Source organism: Salvelinus fontinalis, chromosome 1, assembly GCF_029448725.1.
Source record: "Salvelinus fontinalis isolate EN_2023a chromosome 1, ASM2944872v1, whole genome shotgun sequence".
NCBI lineage: Eukaryota > Metazoa > Chordata > Actinopteri > Salmoniformes > Salmonidae > Salvelinus > Salvelinus fontinalis.
Window position 1 is genome coordinate 16,726,702 of NC_074665.1, and position 23,570 is coordinate 16,750,271.

At 43.9% G+C, this 23,570-nt stretch overlaps 2 protein-coding genes across 6 annotated transcripts; both read right to left on the reverse strand.

The window, feature by feature from the left end:
- Positions 1 to 1,373: 1,373 nt before the first annotated feature.
- Positions 1,374 to 13,588, reverse strand: LOC129822352 (uncharacterized). 2 transcript variants are annotated; one of them, XM_055880612.1, is made up of 6 exons: positions 13,519 to 13,588; positions 11,923 to 11,985; positions 10,790 to 11,457; positions 9,325 to 9,505; positions 9,079 to 9,208; positions 1,374 to 8,883 (listed from the first exon to the last, which is right to left on the reverse strand). In XM_055880612.1, exons 1-6 carry the CDS (start codon positions 13,529 to 13,531, stop codon positions 8,277 to 8,279), a joined length of 1,662 nt encoding a protein of 553 aa, XP_055736587.1. In that variant the 5' UTR covers positions 13,532 to 13,588; the 3' UTR covers positions 1,374 to 8,276. The 2 variants fall into 2 exon arrangements, with proteins under 2 accessions (XP_055736587.1, XP_055736663.1); XM_055880688.1 differs by lacking the exon at positions 13,519 to 13,588 and adding an exon at positions 12,713 to 13,490.
- A 1,391-nt stretch (positions 13,589 to 14,979) lies between these two features.
- On the reverse strand, positions 14,980 to 18,960 carry LOC129822473 (uncharacterized). Of its 4 annotated transcripts, none has more exons than XM_055880813.1 (5): positions 18,776 to 18,960; positions 17,079 to 17,534; positions 16,382 to 16,582; positions 16,157 to 16,286; positions 14,980 to 16,061 (listed from the first exon to the last, which is right to left on the reverse strand). In XM_055880813.1, the coding sequence occupies exons 1-5, from the start codon at positions 18,930 to 18,932 to the stop codon at positions 15,575 to 15,577; spliced, it is 1,431 nt and encodes a 476-aa protein (XP_055736788.1). In that variant the 5' UTR covers positions 18,933 to 18,960; the 3' UTR covers positions 14,980 to 15,574. The 4 variants fall into 4 exon arrangements, with proteins under 4 accessions (XP_055736788.1, XP_055736842.1, XP_055736932.1 ...); XM_055880867.1 differs by having other exon boundaries at positions 17,079 to 17,617; positions 18,776 to 18,867; XM_055880957.1 differs by having other exon boundaries at positions 17,079 to 17,609; positions 18,776 to 18,866.
- Between the last annotated feature and the right edge of the window lie 4,610 nt (positions 18,961 to 23,570).

A 23,570-nucleotide genomic window follows, 5' to 3' on the forward strand; every position in this document is an offset into this window, starting at 1 on the left:
TACATGAAACACAGCCCTTATTTTAGGCGTTTCTAAAATCCCCTATGGGAAAAATGAATGGTGGAAAAAGGATTGGAACCATTTCCCTGTTTGAGCGCCAGTTTTATGGGGCTTGATAGGCTCTTGGCTAAGTTGACTCGACCGAATTACATTCGGCTGATTTAGCAAAGTGTTTCGCTAATCCTTGTACATGAGGACTTCTTACTGGGTAGTTCTTTAGAATGCAGGATGATTTGTAGATCAGTGGTTCTGCACCTCGCTCAAACAATTTTAAAGTAGTACATTTCCTTATTTGTTTTTTGAAAAAAAGCTTAAGCCTAATACTGCTAATAATGCTAATAATGCATTGTCTGATCGCTCCCAACCCATAGGAATGCTCACCCAGTTTACTTTAAAATGGTGGAAGCCCTCTACAGGAGAAGAACTCCCCTACTGCAAGCAGTGAGGACAGCAGGAAAGAGTGCTCTATCATCCTGCATGTCCAGATGGAAGGTTTATCTCATGCGTTAAATACTTTTAATATTTCAGCAGCATCTGTTTATCTAACTTGAGGTTCAGCCTCTATAGTCCAATGAGTGTGTGTTTGATACAGCCAGAGGCTGACTGTTAGTAATCAATCAATGAGTGTGTGTTTGATACAGCCAGAGGCTGACTGTTAGTAATCAATCAATGAGTGTGTGTTTGATACAGCCAGAGGCTGACTGTTAGTAATCAATCAATGAGTGTGTGTTTGATACAGCCAGAGGCTGACTGTAAGTAATCAATCAATGAGTGTGTGTTTGATACAGCCAGAGGCTGACTGTTAGTAATCAATCAATGAGTGACAGGAATATTAGGGTCTTATGGTTACTGTCTGGTTGTCTTTAGTTTATAGATAAACATTCCACATTTTCTTTAGATGTAAATGTTTTTTTTTTTTTTTAGATGTAGTGAAAAAGCAATTAACCCTCCCAATTTTACTTTTGCTGTTCTAAAATGGATGTACAGCCTTTGACGGCTATGAAGATTAGGCTCGCAGGCAGTTTTTGGCCTAGCATGCTGTTGGATTTGTTGATTTTAAATGTGTAATAAGCCCAACCTTTCTAACCATCAATAGGATAATCTAGCTAATTAGACAGGCATGTCAGTCTGTTAGCGCTTCATCAAACGCAGAACCAGATTGCCAGTGTCTTAGTTTCAATCTCAAGTCTGTTGTTACGCACAATAACCTGTTGATGGTTGGAATTAAACGCATGCTAAATCGGACATAGGAAACTCTGAAATTTGGTTGAACGCAGCACGTGTATAACTACAATCAAGTGGGACATTACTGAGTTTCCTAGTTCGGACTAGCACGTGAACGAGGCAAGTAAGAGACAGGTTCAAGTCTTGCGTGGATGCAACGTTTTATTTAGAATCTTTAACAAAACAGAAGTAACGAAGAGCTAAAAAGTATAAAGACATGTCTATGTGAAACAAAACATTTACCAGACCACATCAATTTACAGAGTAGAAAGTCTGCACTAGGCTACACATATATTTTCTGCCTCAATGGCAATGTCCATGCTAAAACGGGTTATATCCATCTAGTCTGCCATCTATCTTTACGTGTGAGGCAGAGCTCCTCGCTCCCTAAAATCTCTCTGAATGTACCAAAATACCCAACCGCCAAAACAGTGAGATAGAGAAATCAACTAGCTTCAGCAACTCTATAGAAAAGGATTCTCAAACTGATAGAAGAATTTGTATGTTTAAGATAATGACTAAAGTATTCCACCCTGAAACCATATAATTGTATTAAATGTGTTAGAGTCATAAGACAATAATCCAATAATGTGTGTGACTATACCTTTTAGGACTAGGCCATTGTGTTATTTTTTAGCTATGTAAGCAGGGTGCAACTGTGAAACCAATAACAGGACATTCTGTCCCCACCCGTGGAGTGGAGAAACTTTTAGGCTTGCAGAAAATTATGAAACATGTTGCAGAATATGATAAACAATGTATGTGTGTAGTGGAAAAGTACAGACTGTCTGAGCAAGGCGTAGCTTAAGATGACAACTTGTTTGTGTGTATGTATAAAAGATTCGCTCTGCACTTGAAGGGCAGAGCGCTCTCTGAATAAAGAATTGATCTATTGCAGCCTGAGACTCTGTCTATTTCTTTGAACTGGAGCTTTACAACCTTCAGGAATTAGACAGAGATATAAAATAGTTCAGTGAGAACATTGAGATAGAAATTCTCGTGACAAACTCCACTGCATGTGCAGGATTTTGGTCCATCCCTGCTCTAACACCCCTGATTCTACTAATTGTCTGTTCATCAAGACCTTGATTATCTGAATCAGGTGTTAGCAGTAGCTATTCAGGACCAGAGTCGGAGAACCCTGATCTAGGCATGGCTCTCTCTACACAAAGGAATCACCATGCTTTGGAAAATTACAACTTTAATATAAAGTTGTCCCAATAGTCAATGTAAATATATTACAGTAATTTACAATTTAGTCAATGTGTTCCAAGGCACTTAAACTCTTTTTCCTCTTATATCCTTCTTCCATTTCTCTGTCCTCACATCCCTGAGTGCTCAGTCCACTTCCAAAATCAACACCTGGCCCCCACCCCCTAGGTATAATAATGGCACCGGAGGGGGTGGCTGCCATTTTATAGGCTCCTAACCAATTGTGCTATTTTGTGTGTTTTTTCCCCACATTGTTTGTACCTTGTTTTGTACATAATATTGCTGCTACCGTCTCTTATGACCGAAAAGAGCTTCTGGAAATCAGAAAAGCGATTACTCCCCTCGAACTGGACAAAGATATTTTCTTTAATGAGTCTGACGCAAAGGATATACTGCTTCTTCGAGACTAGGCCCAAATCCCTGTCATTCGCATGAAGGAAAGATGGAAATACAGGGGACGGAGATCGGTTCTATTGGCCAACGTGCAATCACTGACAAATAAACTGGATGATCTCCGTTCGAGACTGTCCTACCAACGGGACATTAACTTCATATGGCTGCAGGAGCAGTATTGAGTAGCTTGGATGAAAGGTGCACAGAGGTGCCCATAGTAAACTGCCCGCTCCTCAGTCCCAGTTGCTAATATATGCATATTACTATTCATATTGGATAGAAAACACTCTGAAGTTTCTAAAACTGTTTGAATGATGTCTGTGAGTATAACAGAACTCATATGGCAGGCAAAAACCTGAGAAAAAATCCAAACAGGAAGTGGGAATTCTGAGGCTGGTCGATTTTCAACCAAGATCCTATTAAATCACAGCGAGATATGGATGAGTTTGCACTTCCTACGGCTTCCACTAGATGTCAACAGTCTGTAGAACCTTGTCTGATACCTCTACTGTGAAGGGGGGCCAAATGAGAGGGGAATTAGTCAGGTCTGCCATGACCTGACCATGCTCTAACCATGCGAGGGAGCTCTGTTACATTGCTCATCTGAAGTCAATGTAATTCTCCGGTTTGAACGTTATTCAAGATTTATGTTAAAAACATTCTAAAGATTGATTCAATACATCGTTTGACATGTTTATACTGACTGTTACGGAACTTTTGGACATTTCATCAGCTTTTAGTAAACGCGCTTCCTGACGTTGGATTTGTTTACCAAACACGCTAACAAAAATAGCTATTTGGACATAAATGGACATTACCGAACAAAACAAACATTTCTTGTGGAAGTGGGAGTCCTGGGAGTGTATTCCGACGAAGATCAGCAAAGGTAAGTGAAGATTTATAATGCTTTTTATGGGTTTTGTTGACTGCACAATTTGGCGGCTAATTGTATGGGCTTGCTTTTGTGGCTGAACGCTGTTTTCAGATGATTGAATATTGTGTTTTGCCGTAAAGCTTTTTGAAATCTGACACAGCGGTTGCATTAAGAACAAGTGTATCTTTAATTCTATGTAAAACATGTATCTTTCATCAAAGTTTATGATGAGTATTTATGTTATTTGACGTGGCTCTCTGCAATTTCTCCGGATATTTTGGAGGCATTTCTGAACATGGCCCCAATGTAAACTGAGGTTTTTGTATATAAATATGAACTTTATCAAACAAAACATATGTATTGTGTAACATGAAGTCCTATGAGTGTCATCTGATGAAGATCATCAAAGGTTAGTGATTCATTTTATCTCTATTTCTGCTTTTTGTGACTCCTGTCTTTGGCTGGAAAAATGACTGTTTGTCTGTGATTTTGCGGTGACCTAACAATCGCTTGTGGTGCTTTCGCTGAAAAGCCTATTTGTAATCGGATACTTTGGTGGGATTAACAACAAGATTACCTTTAAAATGGTATAAGATACATGTTTGAGGAATTTTAATTATGAGATTTCTGTTGTTTGAATTTGGCGCCCTGCACTTTCACTGGCTGTTGTCATATCGATCCCGTTAACGGGATTGCAGCCATAAAAAGTTAAAAACAAAATATCTTATGTTTCACTGAGTCGTTGTGGAACGACGACGCAGATAATATAGTTGTCTGGCTTTTCCGTGCATCGGCAGGACAGATCAGCTACGTCTGGTAAGACGAGGGGTGGGGGTGTGTGTCTAGTTGTCAATAACAGCTGGTGTGCGATGTCTAATATTAAGGAAGTCTGAGGTATTGCTCGCCTGAGGTAGAGTACCTCATGATAAGCTGTAGACCATACTATTTACCAAGAGAGTTTATCTATATTTTTCGTAGCAGTCTATTTACCACCACAAACTGATGCTGGCACTAAGACTGCACTCAACGAGCTGTATAAGGTCTAAGCAAACAAGAAAATGCTCATCCAGAAGATGAGTTCCTAGTGGCCAGAGACTTTAATGCAGGCAAATTTAAAACCGTTTAAACTCATTTTACCTCACCTAATACAAAGTTCTCCCTCGCCCTCCATTTGGCAAATCTCACCATAATTCTATCCTCCTGATTCCTGCTTACAAGCAAAAACTAAAGCAGGAAGAACCAGTGACTCGATCAATACGGAAGTGGTCTGATGACGCGGACGCTATGCTTACAGGACTGTTTTGCTAGCACAGACTGGAATATGTTCAGGGATTCATCCAATGGCATTGAGGAGTATACCACCTCAGTGACTGGCTTCATCAATAAGTGCATCGACGACATCGTCCTCACAGTGACCATTCGTACAGATCCCAACCAGAAGCCATGGATTACAAGCAACATCCGCACCGAGCTAAAGGCTAGAGCTACTGCTTTTAAGGAGCGGGACACTTATCTAGACGGTGATAAGAAATCCTGCTATGCTGTCAGACAAACTATTAAACAGGCAAAGCATCAATACAGGACTAAGAATTAATCATACTACACCGGCTCTGACACTCATCGGATGTAGCAGGGCTTCTAAACTATTACGGACTACAAAGGGAAACCCAGCCACGAACTGCCCAGTGACGCGAGCCTACCAGACGAGCTAAATGTCTTTTATTTGGTATTTTATTAAAAACATAAAACAGAATGGCATAATACAGAACATCAATAGAAAACAGCAGCTCAAGGACAGAACTATACATATTTTTGTTTAAAGACACAAGTAGCCTACATATCAAAACATACACACAAACTATCTAGGTCAAATAGGGGCGAGGCGATGTGCCGCAAGGTGTTGTTTTATCTGTTTGTTGAAACCAGGTTTGCTGTTTATTTGAGCAATATGAGATGGAAGTTCCATGCAATAAGGGCCCTATATAATATTGTATGTTTTCTTGAATTTGTTCTGGATTTGGGGACTGTGAAAAGACCTCTGGTGGCATGTCTGGTGGGATAAGTGTGTGTGTCAGAGCTGTGTGTAAGTTGATAATGCAAACAATTTGGGATTTTCAACACATTAATGATTCTTATAAAAATAAGAAGTGATGCAGTCAGTCTCTCCTCAACTCTTAACCAAGAGACACTGGCATGCATAGTATTTATATCAGCCCTCTGAATACAATTAAGAGCAAAACATGCTGCTCTGTTCTGGGCCAGCTGCAGCTTAACTAGGTCTTTGCTTGCAGCACTGGACCACATGACTGGTCAATAATCAAGATTAGACAAAACTAGAGCCTGCAGAACTTACTTTTTGGAATGTGGTGTCAAAAAAGCAGAGCATCTTTATTACGGCTAGACCTCTCATCTTTACAACCATTGAATCTATATGTTTTGACCATGACAGTTTACAATCTAAGGTAACACCAAGTAATTTAGTCTCCTAAACATGTTCAACAGCCACACCATTCATTACCAGATTCAGCTGAGGTCTAGCACTTAAGGAATTATTTGTACCAAATTCAATGCTCTTAGTTTTAGAGATGTTCAGGAACAGTTTATTAATGGCCACCCATTCCAAAACATACTGCAACTCTTTGTTAAGGGTTTCAGTGACTTCATTAGCTGTGGTTGCTGATGCGCATACAGTTGAATCATCAGCATACATGGACACACATGCTTTGTTTAATGCTAGTGGCAGGTCATTGGTAAAATAGAATAGAGTAGAGGGCCTAGAGAGCTGCCCTGCGGTACACAACATGCTCGCTTCGAGGCAAGCAACACTGAAGCATGCATGAGAGCACCAGCTGTTCCAGACAACTGTGTGATCACACTCTCCGTAGCCAATGTGAGCAAGATCTTTAAGACAGGACAACATTCACAGATTACCAGGACGTGTACTCAGAGCATGCGCGGACCAACTGGCAAGTGTTTTCACTGACAATTTCAACCTCTCCCTGACCAAGTCTGTAATACCTAGATGTTTCAAGCAGACAAGCAAAGTCCCTGTGTCCAAGAAAGCGAAGGTAACCTGCCTAAATGACTACTGCCCTGTAGAACTCACGTCGGTAGCCATGAAGTGCTTTGAAAGGCTGGTCATGGCTCACAACACCATCATCCTGGAAACCCTAGATCCACTCCAATTCGCATACCGCCCCAACAGATCCACAGATGATGCAATCGCACTCCACACTGCCCTTTCTCACCTGAACAAAAGGAACTCCTGTGAGAATGCTGTTCATTGACTACAGCTCAGCGTTCAACACCATAGTGCCCACAAAGCTCATCACTAAGCTGAGGACCCTGGGACTAAACACCTCCCTCTGCAACTGGATCCTGGACTTCCTGACGGGCCCTCCCCAGGTGGTAAGGGTAGGCAACAACACATCTACCACGCTGATCCTCAACACGGGGTGCGTGTCCCTCCTGTACTCCCTGTTCACCCACGACTGCGTGACCAAGCACGACTCCAACACCATCATTAAGTTTGCTGACGACACAACAGTGATCACCGACAATGATGAGGCAGCCTATAGGGAGATCAGAGACCTGGCAGTGTGGTGCCAGGATAACAACCTCTACTTCAACGTGATCAAGACAAAAGGAGCTGATCGTGGACTACAGGAAAAGAATGGCTGAACACACCCCCATTCACATCGACAGGGCCGTAGTGGAGCGGGTAGAGAGTTTGAAGTCCCTTGGTGTCTACATCACCGGCAAACTATCATGGTCCAACCACACCAAGACAGCCGTGAAGAGGGCACGACAACACCTTTCCCCCCCCAGGAGACTGAAAATATTTGGTATGGGTCCCATTAACCTCAAAAAGTTCTAGAGCTGCACCATCACCGCCTGGCATGGCAACGGCTTGGCATCCAACCGTAAGGAGCTACAGAGGGTAGTACGTACGGCCCAGTACATCACTGGGGCCAAGCTTCCTGCCATCCAGGACCTAAATACTAGGCGGTGTCAGAGTAAGGCCCAAAAAATTGTCAAAGATTCCAGTCTCCCAAGTCATAGACTGTTCTCTCTGCTAAGACTGCTGAACAATTAACCAAATGGCCAACCGGACTATTTATATTGACCCCCACCCCTCCGTACCCCCGCACATTGACCCAGTGCTGGTACCCCCTGTATATAGCATTGTTATTGTGTTACATTTTTATTTTTTTTGTTAATTTTGTAAACATTTTCTTAACTCTTTCTTGAACTGCATTATTGGTTAAGGGCATGTAAGTAAGCATTTCAAGGTAAGGTCTACACCTGTTGTATTCTGCGCATGTGACAAATAAAATTTGACTTCCTATACCTATCCAATTGCTTTCACCTATCCAATCCCCTTATATCTAGGCCTACACAAGTGTAGGAGCCAGAAATTGTTTCTGGAATGAGGCTATGTTTCTGTTGGCGCAAATGTTGGGGTTTCCTTTCTGCTGGAGCTTGCAGCTGCACATTCTGTAACTTTCAATTAGTTTGTGTACGTCCAGCTGCAGTTTCCTTCTGTGTTGCCAGGAGTTCTCTTTGTGGTCGTCTATGCATTCCCCTCTTCCTCGGTATCCATGGCAACGTGTGGGGAAGGGTTTAGCTTAAACTTCTTACCCCCCCCCTTCTCCTGAGCCGCTTCCTGTTTCCTGTCTGAGGCCCCTGAAGCGGCTCTCTTCCTGTAAGATCCCCTGGGGTCACGCTGGACGCCTCGACCCTTCTGCTGTTTCAGTGGTTTCTTAGGGAGCTGGGTGTCTGTCTGGGTCTCGCTCTGGGTCTCTTGGCAGCACAGCAGGGGCTGGGTTTGAGTCCCGTTGTGGTGGGGCTGGGCTATCACATTGAGCCGTTTCAAGGAGAGTAGGGAGCTGAATGGGCCCTGGGAATTCGGAATGGTGATAACAGGGGGGTTGACGAGGGACACGGAAGACCGAAGGGCCGGGTAAGGCCTAGTTTTGACAGCCGTCCCAGAGGGAGTTTGGTGTGAAGGCATGGTGTTTACTAGACAGGCGATTAGCTGCACCTGGTAGTCAATGAGGGTAGAGATGATGTTGAAAGCGGCGTCCATCACGCCCGTGCTCATACCGTGGGTCACGTTGTCCATCAGACGACTGTTAGCTGGGTCCCTGAAACACAGTCTCATCTCCTCTAGTTGGGCTCTGAGAGGGGTGGGGGAGGAGTGAGAGGACTAATTAACAAACTGACAAATAGGAAAAGATTAAACGGTGACGGATACATCATTCTCCTATCTATGGGACATATTCAGAAGTTAAGATGCTTTGAAATACCAGTAGTAACTGGCATTGATGAATCGATGACCTTGGACCCAACATACAGTATACATGAGAGCTTACTTGGTATCGATGATCTTGGACCAGTGCTGCACAGGGTTGGTCTCTTCTATGAGCTGCTCGGCCATGTTGGTGAAGTTGAGGTGTTTGATAGCTAGGGACTTCATGTCACTACACAGCATTGTGGTGTCGCCTGAAGGAACACACACACACGTTACAGAAGTTGAGGTAATCATTTTAGGTAGCTAGGGACATGCCACTACCCAGCGTTCTTGTGTCACCTGGAGAAAATCTCTCTCTCCCTCTTACCCTCGGTGAGCCTGGTGAAGGCACTGGTGATATAGGCAGGGGTCTCGACAGGGGGGATTCCAGCCTTAATCAGGTTTTTCACCAATCTGTTCTTGCTGTCTAGGTTTGCCGGGTTCTTCCCAGTGTACATCAGCAATGTCCTCACTGACATCTTCTCTGGCGCATCCATCCTCCTCAACACCTATCAATCAATGGGTAAACATCAATAATTTAAATGACCATTGAACAATCCCAGATCCCAAAGTGTACCTTTAAATTAAATGAAAACAATATATACACTGAACAAAAATATAAAACGCAACATGTAAAGTGTTGGTCCCATGTTTCATGACCTGAAATAAAAGATCCCAGAAATGTTCCATACACACAAAAAGCTAATTTCTCTCAGATGTTGTGCACAAATTTCTACTTTGCCAAGATAATCCATCCACCTGACAGGTGTGGCATATCAAGAAGCTGATTAAACAGCATGATCGTTACACAGGTACGCCTTGTGCGGGGGACAATAAAGTACTCTAAAGTGTGCAGTTTTGTCACACAATACCACAGATATCTCAAGTTGAGGGAGCGTGCAATTGGCATGCTGACTGCAGGAATGTCCACCAGAGCTGTTGCACTGAGAATTTATTGCTAATTTCTCTACCATACGCCGCCCCCAATACCGTTTTAGAGAATTTGGCAGTACGTCCAACCGGCCTCACAACCGCAGACCACATGTAACCACGCCAGCCCAGGACCTCCACATTCGGCTTCTTCACCTGCAGGATCGTCTGAGACCAGTCACTAGGACAGCTGATGAAACTGAGGAGTATTTCTGTATGTAATAAAGCCCTTTTGTATGGAAAATCCTATTCTGATTGGTTGGGCCTAGCTCCCCAGTGGGTGGGCCTATGCCCTCCCAGGTCCATCCATGGCTGAGCCCCTGCCCAGTCATGTGAAATCCATAGATTAGGGCCTAATCAATTTATTTAAATTGTCTGATTTCCTTACATGAACTGTAATTTTATTTAATAAAAACTTTTTTAGCCATTTTTCTCCCCAATTTCGTAATATCCAATTGGTAGTTGCAGTCTTGTCGCATCGCTGCAACTCCCGTATGCGTCCTCTGAAACACGACTGTGCCAAGCCGCACTGCTTCTTGACACAATACTCGCTTAACCCGGAAGCCAGGAAACACCGTACCTCTGGCAACCGTGTCAGCGTGCATGCGCCTGGACCGCCACAGGAGTCGCTAGAGCGCCGGCCAAACCCCCCCCTAACACGGACAACGCTGGGCCAATTGTGTGCCAATTTATGGGTCCCCCGGTGGCGGCCGGCTACAACACAGCCCGGAATCAAACCCGGTCTGTAGTGACGCCTCAAGCACGGCGATGCAGTGCCTTAGACCGCTGCGCCACTCGGGAGGCCTAAATCGTTGAAATTGTTGCGTTTATATTTTTGTTCGGTATATGATATTTACTGTTACCTCTTCTTTGTGGACCAGGTATGGCTGCGGTGCAGGTCTCACATCTCCGTGTTGCAGCATAGAGACCACCTCTGCCACGACGGTAGGGGTCTGAGTCTGGGCATCAGCCTTGGTTGGGGCTGCATCCCTGGCTGTCGGAGGCTGGTGTTGGAAGTGAACCATCTTCCTAGTCTGCTTTGGAGCATTAGGAGGGTCTGTTCTCCCTACTGCAGGCTGGGTTTGGGCTTTGACACTGGCTACATTCTGGGATTGAACTGTGACCCCAGTTGGAGTCTTGATCTGGGACTGTCCTGGCTCTTTAAGTGGGTCTATTTTCCCAGCTGTAGTTTGGGGTTGAGTCGTGATCCTGGCTGTAGTTTGGGGCTGGATCCTGACCCTAGCAGCATTCTGGGGCTGAGCTAGTACGTAGATGTGTTTCCTAGTGCCTGGTACCTGGGTTTGCGTCGAGCCCCCAGCGGAGAAAGGTTGGGATACAATATAGATGTGTTTTGTGGATGGGACTGGAGTCCGGGTTTGGGTTGCATCTGCAGTGGGACTCTGAATCTGGATTTGTGGCTCTTTAGGAGCCCGCCGGGGCATGGGTACTACGTAGATGCGCTTCTTGGGGACACCGACTGATGTTTGAGAGTGGGTCACGACCACAACTGGAGTCGAGACCTGGGAAGGCCCTGGCAGTTTGGAGGGAAGTAAAAGCATTTAAAATCCACAGTAACTGTTGTTTTCTGACAACATGTACTTTGCAATTTGTTTCAAATTGCAGTATTCATGCGTTTATTAAAGTGTATTCAGCCAGCACCTCCAAGTTCATGCTAAATGCTCTGCCTTTTCTCTAGTCACAAAAATACAAGCCGAGAGAACCATATACCTACCGGCTCTCTAAAAAGTCGCATTACCAATCATTCCCTGTGGACATTTGTATCAAATTTCGAGTGGTTGAAAGACTAACCGCTCAGACAACTGGTAGAGTGTTCAAATGTAATTTTATTCAACATTTTGGCTTATAAAAGGAAAAATTCAAAAAAATTGCAGGGATAAGTTTCAGACTTTACATCAAGCATTGGTATAAAAATCGGATTAATAAGGCAACCTTTAATTCATGCTTCAGACAATGTATAGGGTAGCCATCTACATACCTGCATATTTCTCTACATTCTTGGCCAGGTGGATCATATCCTTTCCCTCAGGGGTTATGTTCCCTGCAATTAAATTAGAGAAGTCCTTGGTCACCAGCAAAGCAGGGTTTCTTATCAATCCTGGTTTTAGAGATATGTAAACATTGTATTATTGTCCAGTACTAACACATTAAATCAGCCAATCAAGGACTGGATAGTTAGTTGATACTAGTTTGTCAGGTCAGGTGTGTTATTGTCAGTGCACAGCTAAAATGTAAATGTGCAACCCTTATGGGTTCCTAGAACGAGGGAAGCATCGCAAGTCAATGCACACACCTAATCACCACCTTCCCTCCTACACACTCCCCTGCCGCATTCAAAACAACTGGGAACTCTGGGGGGGAAATGAGCTCCGACTGGTGAAATCGTTTTTGAAAAGTATCCAAGTCAGAAACTCTGGCATCTTTCTGGAACTCTGACTTTCCGACCTGAAGATCACTGACGTCATGGTTTGACCTCGTTTTTTCCAAGTTCACATGCCGCGTTCAAAACAACTCCATGTCAAATGATGAAGTCTGTGATCTTCAGGTCAGAAAGTCAGCTCTCCAGAAAAAAGGCCAGAGCTTCCGAGTTTGACTTCTGAGTAGGATGACCGTTCAAATAAATTTTTCCCCGTCAAAGTTCGTTTTTTCCCCCAGTTTGCAGAAAGCACTGAAGTCCGATTTCCCAGTTGTCTTGAAAGCGCCATCTTTTTCTCTCCCCCTGCTCTGTCTGTGACAGTCCAGACATATCAAAGAGTTTTATAACTAACCCAAGAAAGACCAAAGCCTGTCGTTTCCAATGAGAGCAAATTAATCATAGTAGGTAGAAAAAGCAAGGGGTGGGCAAACCCAAGCACTAGCCAGTGAGATCTTATGGGCGCATTCTAGAACGAGTTGCATATTTCCGTTATGGAACGCCTACCCTGTGAAGTGCGCAATAACTCAATTGGCCCTTGCACTCCTAAACAACACACTTGTCTACAAAACTTTGTCAACTCTGTTCGTAACATATTTTAGTTTTGGGAACAGAAAACTGTAATGATATATAATGTTTAAATGATGAGAAAATTATCTGAATGTCAGCCAAAGTCCATCTCACTCCATCTCCTCCCACTGCCGGCCACTGGGCTTCCTTTCATCACCATGTGGAAACGCCAACCGGATGCTTAAGATTTATACATCCGGTGAAACATCTGGATCATTGTTCAAGCTGTGATATCATCATCATACCCAACCAGCTAGCTAATTAGCTACAACATCATGCTGATAGTCAATAACTAGCGTACAGCGAACACATAAATGCATGCATTTGAAATGCAAACAGTCACAAACTCGTTCATTTTCTGACTGGCTAGCAAACCGAAGCAAAGCAAACATCACAAACTAGCTATCGCTTGTTAGCTAGCTAGTTAGCTACTTTGCTAGTACTACAGTTAGCTAACGTTACAATCTGTGTTTGCCAGTTAACAAACACCTTGTGAAATGTAAACAGTTACGTTAATATTTACTAAATAATATCCATGCACTCCCAATCGCTAGTAAGTTTATGCGAGGGTGAAATAATTTAGCAAGCTACCTGAGGGCTCCATGTTGATGATGCGCTGTAAAATAACGTTGGTGTGCGGCCAAAAATAGCTGCCGTCTGATTGGTTTGACGCTGAAAATAATAGTGCACAGTGATTGGCTTGAATCTACGGCCCAATCATATCTCTGCAAAGTGAATATAAATGTCGCGTTCAAAACAACTTCCAACTCCGGAACTCGGAAATCGCTGACTTGGAATAAACTTCGGAAATGTACATATTACCTCGACTAACCGGTGGCCCCGCACATTGACTCTGTCCGGGGCTTTCAGGACAACTGTGATATACAGGTTAGAAAGATCCCCGAGTACCTAGTTGTTTTAAATGCTGCTTCTTAAAAAGAAAAAGTGATTTAATCTTTATTTAACCAGGTAGGCTAGTTGAGAACAAGTTCTCATTTGCAACTGCGACCTGACCAAGATAAAGCATAGCATTTCGACACATACAACAACACAATTACACATGGAATAAACAAACATTTCTAACAAACTTTCTAGAACTCCGACTGTGTGACCTTAAGATCACTGATGTCATGATTTTACCGTATTCCCAGTTGTCTTCAAGACACCAAGAGATCTCTACTGCCTTTGCTGTAACATTATCAGTGTCACTGTTTTATTGTAGCATCGCTACATTTTCAGGACACTTCACTAAATAGGTGTTCATATAGGTTGAGAAACACTGGCCAGTTATTCAGAGTCTCCAATGGCTGAAAAATGATTGCATTTGTTTTGAAACTGATGGTTTGTGGTTTGTTGACAACTGTAGCATTTTAGCTAAACCTAATCCAGCTATGGATAGCAGTGCACTTACATCAGCAGAGGCGGGTGGGAGGAGCTATAGGAGGATGGGCTCATTGTAATGGTTGGAATGATAAACATATGGAAACCACATGTTTGACTCCGTTCCATTTATTCAATTCCAGCCATTAATGAGCCCGTCCTTCTATAGCTCCTCCCACCAGGCGCCACTGACTTACATTGCAGGTTAGGAGAATGAGGTTAAGGTTAGGATTAGCTAAAATGCTACAATTGTTTATAACTATTATCCCAGACAACTAGATGGAGCAGTACTGGTAGCCACAACCGTACAAACCACCAGTATCATAACACCGGCTTGCCCGTATGTCAAGCACGTGCAGTTATCACTTAAGGTTCCAAGGTTTCACATGAAAAACATTTTTGCTCTCGTGATAAAAACACATGATGTACTTTATCTGACTTCAAGGAAAATGAATTTGAAAAGATGCACCATGTTTCTGAATGATGCTGCCTTGTTGACAATATGACCGGGCGGCACAGATTACTATTCAATTTGAGAAGGGCGCTCCTTCCTTATCGCTTTTTCCCGGTCACGTCACAGGCCACCCCGGTTCAGCTTAGTCAAACTCCCTCAGTGAAATAGATCAGATACTATGCCATTGATTCTGTCAGAAATAAAGACATTCATGCTGGTTAATAAAATGAAACCTTTAATACAAGTATTTCAGCAAACCAGGTTTCAATATAAACATACAATCATTGACAAAGTACTGGCATGATGTGTTCCCCATGTTACAAACATGGAGATTGAGAGAGGGCTATAACTAGTCCACTCATGATATAAATAAACAGGGCAATCAAATACCAGATGAGTAGGTGGAATGAAGGGATTGCCTTAAACAAAGACCAGAATTAAGACTAATTTCTACATTGTAGGTTTTTCAATATAATCAGTTATCTTTGGATTGACTTGAATTCCACTTCAACAAAGCTGCGTTCATCACCTCTGTGCTAACTGACAAAAAAAACTAAATTCAATTGATTGAATTTATCAGTAGGCAAGAGCTGCAACACTCAAAAACAAAACTCTAAACCAGAATGCTGTGACGTCACTGAATGCCTCCCGCTCAGTGTTTGGGGTTCTGTGGGCCAGAGCAGAGTTGCGTCTAAACATCACAATGTTCCACAACGTTACTAAGACAGTTCCGCTCCCAGCTTCCCCATGGGAAAATGTTAAGCAAAGTCCGATTCCCGTGTTAAGCATTGTTTGTTCAACCGTTAAACATCTTCAGATCTGTCCTGTGGCATTGAGGCCGCTGGAGATGGTCTCGTAACCAACAGAGACGAGTGTGAGAACACTGCTCTCCACATCCTCCGGCTGACAATGCTCTTGATCCTGCTGCTGGGTTGTATCCATGGCAACACCAACTCCAGACTCCTGCGGCCGCGTCTTCTTCCTGCCTCTGCCCCTCCCTTTGCCTTTCCCTGACCCTTTCTCTTGACCTTTAACCCCGCCCAGCGACCGGTGCGATTTGTCGTTGCCGTTATCTCGGGGCTTGCGGTGTCGGCGGCGGATGCGTCTCATTGGAGGGCCGTTGTCGACGGGATCGGTTGCCGCAGCGCCAGACAGGATGCGAATTTGTTTGTCGATCACCATGGTAATCATGTCGAGGGCGGCGTCGAGCATCCCGAGGCCCAAGCCGTGAGTCACGTTGTCGAACGACGCACTGTTGGCCGGGTCACGAAAACACTTCCTCATCGCCTCCAGGTGGCTCCTATCGCAGAATAAAGGTGTGTTAGGGTCTGTCTCACTGTACAGAAAACAATCATAGTTAAACTCGTGAATACACCATGCTGTAACCACACTGACCTGGTTTCTATGACCTTGGACCAGTGTTGGACAGTGTTGGTCTCTGGAATAAGCTGCTTGGCCATATTGCCAAAGTCTATGTAGTCATGGGCAAAGTCCTTCATGTCGTTACACAGGGCTTTGGTGTCACCTGGAAAACACAAAAATCTATAAAGCACAAGAGATGCTCACACACACACACACAAACACACAAGCACGCACGCATGCACGCACACACACGCTTACCCTCTGTGAGCTTGGAAAAGGAAGAGGACACAGAAGTAGTAGTACCAGGGGTAAGGCCCAGTATATTTAGAGACTCCTGCAGGGTTTTCTTGCTGGCCGGGCCACGGCTGACCCTGGTGTAGGCTGCAAGTGAACGCAGAGACATCTTCTCTGGAGCATCCAGACGACGCTTGATCTCGTCATAGGGTATCAGGTACTTACCTAGGACCAGAGGAACAACAGACAAATTGTGTTGAGTTTTCTACTTATTCCATACTACAGCAGGTGTGGCCAACCTGCCACCTGGAGAGCTACTGGGTGTGCAGGGTTTTGCTCCAGCAAAACAACTGATTCAGGTAATTATGGTCCTGAGAATCAGCTGATTAGTAGAACCATGTGTGTTCGAGTAGTATTTTTTTCTTCTTCAATTTAACCTTAATTTAACTAGGCAAGTCAGTTAAGAAAATATTCTTATTTACAATGACAGCCTACCCCGGATGACACTGGGCCAATTGTGCACCCCCCTATGGAACTCCCAATCACGGCCAGATGTGATACAGCCTCTGTGCACTGCAACTCAGTGCCTCTTGCACTGAGTTGCAGTGCCTTAGACCGCTGCGCCACTCGGGAGCCCAAGAACATCCTGCAGGAAGAGAGGTCTCCAGTAGGAGGCGCCACACCTGGCCTGTTTCCCTCCGTCTCTGGCTGTGGTACTTACGGGCCTTTGAACTCTTCATGTTGGGGTCCAAGAGAGACGACACCTCTGCAAACGGAACATGGGGTACGTGGTTGTGGTTCGGAGCGGTAACCTGGGTCTGGGACATGTCCTCTGCCGGGATCTGAATCTGGGCTTGCATCTGGTTCACGTCCCCCATTCGCTGCTGGCCCTGACCCTGACCATCCCCCAGCACCATGGAGGGGAGGTTGGATAACCCTTGTAACCCCGTCAGCCCCCCAACCATCATCTGCTGCGACCCCCCCTGACCGACAGAGTTGGTCTGTTCTGAGGAGACTTGGAAGATGCCCATGACAGGTTTAACCACTCTGAACACCATGTTGCCCTGGGAGTCCACCCCCGCCAGGCTGGGATTTGATTCCATCTGCTCTGATGTCACTTCCTCTTCAATTCCTGGGTGACTGTTTTGGAGTGTGGAAGAGTTTCTCCTGAACCTTTCTGTATTTGTCTCCGTGTCCGGGGTAGGATGAGAATGAGTTTACACACTGCTCTAAGGTCAGTTATGGGTAAAGTCTATAGGACTGAAAAAAACAGACATTAAACTGTAGTCTGAGTAATTGTCATCATTAATAAGCCATTACAATAATTAAAAAAATCTGTCATTTCCTAATTAGATTCCCCAAGTACCTCACATCCAGACTAGGGTTGTTGTTTTTATGAAACTGTCTCATCGAGTCGCTATGCAGTCGATGCTTCAAAAATGTGAATTCTTAAACCCTTACGTTAGCCCGCCATTTTTTGTCTGCTGAAATCCATACATTTTAATAAAACGTTAATAAAATACAACGACCAACTGTTTCCTTGTTGATTTTCAATTGGCAAGTGCCGAGTTGCCATCTTAAAGGAACAGCAATGAGAAAACAGTCGGTGGTTGTTTTTAAATAACGTTGTATTAAAAAGTATGGATTTCAGCAAACAAAGGCACGCAGATGAGAAACATAGGTACATAATATGGGTTTAAGAATTTTCACTTTCGAAGTATCGACTGCATAGCGAGTCGGAGGTTCGTTTCAAAAACTGTAGTCTGTGCCCAACTCGTGAATCATAATAATTAAATAAATCCCACTAAATCCCACCAGTCGCAGATATTTATCCTCTTTCCCACCCTCTCCAATTCAGCAATGTATATTACTTAAATTTAAGATTATATTCTGGTAAATAATGAATGCCTATAACATTTGTATGACATATTGTGAGCTCGTAATAAGAACGCTTTTTCGTCATGCAAAAAACAACTTTAGGAGTTTTGACGTCACATTCTAAATCGCCCTCTGTTGGTCACCCACGCGCACACCGGAGACGCTCCGGTCGGACGTCGCTAGAAAGCTAGGTATCTTCTATTTGGCAAGGACACCTGCTTCCTAAATCCAACACAGTACATTCATTAAAAGCATGTAGCTAGTTACTCAGATAATAGATTGGGCCCAATAAAGTTTGTTATAAGTCCACAGTAACTGCTACCGTTGCAAGTTACCCGAACCACAGTCGCAATTCTGTTTAGTGAAAAGTAACCGTCAATATTCGCTATTTTCGTCTAAACCTAAACATGGCTGGCTAGGCCTCAAAGGGGGAAGGTGGCGCCTTTGATAAGGCCCAATCGAAATTATTCAGAACAGGTTGCACAACATTTTCGCGCTAACCTTCACTGCAGTGCAACTAGTGAGGGTTTTCCGACTCACCACTTTGCTGTTTGCGTTTTCCTAACGGCCAGCTGATCCTAGAACGGTGCGTGTGGAGACAGGAGACATTTTCCTTCTTCTCCAGATCTGCTTCGGCGGGTTGCAAATCAGCTCTAGATCTTCTTCTTCTTTGATGAGGTTTAACGGCGGTTGGCATCCAATAAATGTTGCATTACCGCCACCTACTAGACTGGAGAATACCTCCCTTCTACTTTGCTAGAAGGAATACATGAATATGCAAATACCCTACCATCTAACACAACACTCACAATATATATATATATATATTGAGTACCAGTCAAAAGTTTGGACACACCTACTCATTCAAGGGTTTTTCTTTATTTTTACTATGTTCTACTTTGTAGAATAATAGTGAAGACATCAAAACTATGAAATGACATATATGGAATCATATAGTAACCAAAACATTGTTAAACAAATCAAAATATATTTTATATTTGAGATTCTTCAAAGTAGCCACCCTTTGCCTTGATGACAGCTTTGCACACTCTTGGCATTCTCTCAACCAGCTTCACCTGGAATGCTTTTACAACAGTCTTGAAGGAGTTCCCACATATGCTGAGCACTTGTTGGCTGCTTTTCCTTCACTCTGCGGTCCAATTCATCCCAAACGATTTCAATTGATTTGAGGTCGAGTGATTGTTGAGGCCAGGTCATCTGATGCAGCACTCCATCACTCTCCTTCTTGGTCAAATAGCCCTTACACAGCCTGGAGGTGTGTTGGGTCATTGTCCTGTTGAAAAACAAATGATATTCCCACTAAGCACTAGCCATGCTGGTTAAGTGTTCCTTGAATTCTAAAGAAATCACAGACAGTGTCACCAGCAAAGCACCCCCACACCATCACACCTCCTCCTCCATGCTTCACGGTGGGAACCACACATGCAGAGATCATCCGTTCACCTACTTTGCATCTCACAAAGACACAGTGGTTGGGAACCAAAAATCTCAAATTTGGACTCATCCGACCAAAGAACACCGGTCTAATGTCAATTGCTTGTGTTTCTTGGACCAAGCAAGTCTCTTTTTTTTATTGGTGTCCTTTAGTAGTGGTTTCTTTGCAGCAATTCGACCATGAAGGCCAGATTCACACAGTCTCCTCTGAACAGTTGATGTTGAGATGTGTCTGTTACTTGAACTCTGTGAAGCATTTATTTGGGCTGCAATTTCTGAGGCTGGTAACTCTAATGAACTTATCAAACCAAATCAAAGGTTATTTGTCACGTGCGCCAAATACAGTGAAATGCCTACTTACAGGCTCTAACCAAAAGTGCGAAAAAAAGGTGAGTGTGTGTGTGTAAGTAAAGAAATAAAACAACAGTAAAAAGACATTTGAAAATAAGAGTAGCAAGGCTATACACAGACACCGGTTAGTCAGGCTTATTGAGGTAGTATTTACATGTCGATATGGTTAAAGTGACTATGCATATATGATGAACAGAGAGTAGCAGTAGCATAAAAAGAGGGGTTGTCGGTTGGTGGGACACAATGCAGATAGCCCGGTTAGCCAACGTGCGTGAGCACTGGTTGGTCGGCCCAATTGAGGTAGTATGTACATGAACGTATAGTTAAAGTGACTCTGCATATAAGACAAACAGAGAGTAGCAGCAGCGTAAAAGAGGGGTTGGGGGGGCACACAATGCAAATAGTCCGGGTAACCATTTGGTTACCTGTTCGGGAGTCTTATGGCTTGGGGGTAAAAAGTGTTGAGAAGCCTTTTTGTCCTATACTTGGCACTCCGGTACCGCTTGCCATGAGGTAGTAGAGACAACAGTCTATGACTGGGGTGGCTGGGGTCTTTGACAATTTTTAGGGCCTTCCTCTGACACCGCCTGGTGTAGAGTTCCTGGATGGCAGGCAGCTTAGCCCCAGTGATGTACTGGGCCGTACGCACTACCCTCTGAAGTGCCTTGCGGTCGGAGGCCGAGCAATTGCCGTACCAGACAGTGATGCAACCGGTCAGGATGCTCTCGATGTTGCATCTGTAGAACCTTTTGAGGATCTCAGGACCCATGCCAAATCTTTTTAGTTTCCCGAGGGGGAATAGGCTTTGTCGTGCCCTCTTCACAACTGTCTTGGTGTGTTTGGACCATTCTAGTTTATTGTTGATGTGGACACCAAGGATTTTGAAGCTCTCAACCTGCTCCACTACAGCCCCGTCGATGAGAATGGGGACGTGCTCTGTGCTCCTTTTCCTGTAGTCCACAATCATCTCCTTATTCTTGGTTACGTTGAGGGATAGGTTGTTATTCTGGCACCACCCAGCCAGGTCTCTGACCTCCTCCCTATAGGCTGTTTCGTTGTTGTCGGTGATCAGACCTACCACTGTTGTGTCATCTGCAAACTTAATGATGGTGTTGGAGTCGTGCCTGGCCATGCAGTCGTGGGTGAACAGGGAGCACAAGAGGGGACTGAGCACGCAACCCTGGGGAGCTCCAGTGTTGAGGATCAGCGTTGCAGATGTGTTGCTTCCTACCCTCACCACCTGGGGCGGCCCGTCAGGAAGTCCAGGATCCACTCCTCTGCAGTAGAGGTAATTTTGGGTCGTCCTTTCCTGTTGCGGTCCTCATGAGAGCCAGTTTCATCAAAGCGCTGGATGGTTTTTGCGACTGCACTTGAAGAAACGTTCAAAATTCTAGAAATGTTCCGCATTGACTGACCTTCATGTCTTAAAGTAATGATGGGCTGTCCTTTATCTTTGCTTATTTGAGCTGTATGGACTTGGTCTTTTACCAAATAGTGATATCTTCTGTATACCACATCTACTTTGTCACAACACAACTGATTGTCTGAAATGCATTAAGAAGGAAATAAATTACACAATTAACTTTTAACAAGACACACCAATTCATTGAGATACATTCCAGGTGACTACATCATGAAAATGGTTTAGAGAATGCCAAGAGTGTGCAAAGCTGTCATCAAGGCAAATGGTGGCTACTTTGAAGAATCTCAAATATAAAATATATTTTGATTTATTTAACACTTTTTTGGTTACTACATGATTCCACATGTGCTATTTCATTGTTTTTGATGTCTTCACTATTATTCTACAATGTAGAAAATAGTACAAAATAAAGAAAAACCCTTGAATGAGAAGGTATGTCCAAACTTTTGACTGGTACTATATTTTTGAGGATTTTCATTAACTTTAATCCATAGTCCTTCGAAAGAAGTATTGTTCACATATTTTTACATTTGTATCTAAAAGCATAATAGATATAATTCATATTTTGGCATATTTATGACATTTTGGCAACACCCAGGCCTTTAAGACTGCACACTATTTCATCTGTAGTTGCTACAAAGCACATATTGGTATAATAAATAATAATATGAGTAGCATTTTTATTTCAATAACAATTTTCTTACATTAATTAATGATATATGTCAACAATCCTTCATCCAAATGACTATTCTATGAATTAGATTTCCTGAAAATCCCCCAAATCATGGTATGTTTTTGTTGTTGTCCTGGTTTCGTGTGGACTCACCCCATTTCCTGTTGTGACTACCTGGGCTCATACTACAGTGGCGTGTTGCCCCATAATGGTACAGAATTTCCGGTTCAGTCAGAGGTTACATTTGGAAAGTAATGGTTATGTATCAAATTGACCTTAAAATGGGTGTGGCCACACTTTAATCTCCAATCACTCAAGCTTACACACACACACGCACGCACGCACGCACGCACACACACACACACACACACACACACATACAGACCTCTTCTCATCGCTGACTCCATATGGAGGGGGCGGAGATGCCGGTGGAAGAGAGAGTTCCAGTAAACATCTCCTGACAGGCACACACACACACTCTGCGGTGGATGATATCGCTGAACACCATCCGTGCCGGCGGCAGGAGATGATAAACGATCTGTCGCTACATACTGCTGCTGAAGACAAACACCCCCGCCTCGCTCTCTGTTCATCTCTGTACCTGTCTGTTGTCCTGTCTTACTGTCTGTCTGTCTGTCTGTCTGTCTGTCTGTCTGTCTGTCCCTGTACCCCTTTGCTCTCTGTTCATCTCTGTACCTGTCTGTTGTCCTGTCTGACTGTCTGTCTGTCTGTCTGTCTGTCTGTCTTCCTGTCCCTGTACCTCCTCGCTCTCTTTCTCCCTCTCTCTAGCAGTACAGCATATTCACACATCCTTACAACCCGCACAGGGAGGGTTAGTACTGTGTGTGTCTGATTGCCTCAGAGGGAAGGGTGTTCAAAAGGAGAGACTTGGGAGTTTTACTCATCTGTTACTGATCCATAGCTGTGGGAGCTGGCTCGTTTTGATGGGACGGTTTGGGGATGAGGAGTGGGGGGGGGGTAATGGGATTGGAGCCAAAGCCTCTGGGTAGGACTGTGAAACACACACACACACACACACACACACACACACACACACACACACACACACACACACACACACACACACACACACACACACTCTACAACGACATGAAACCTCATGAAAGCTTCAGATGAGCGTGTGCTGTCATCACTCAGCCTGTGTGTTAAGTGAAGTTAAATCTTCACAGCTCCACCTATTATGACCCAGTGACTATATCCATCAGAATAGGACAGAAGCCTACTCATGGCCTGATTCCACATGTCTAACTCTAATGCTGCAGTCTAATTCTAATGTATTCTATACGTGATTATCCCTGGTCACATCCTCCCCTGACGAACAGTATGAGTGCTATTGTAGGTTCTCAAATTAGCAATAGGAACTGGAGAGAGCTCTGTCAACCACTCAGACATGTAGTAACCCTTGTGTTGCC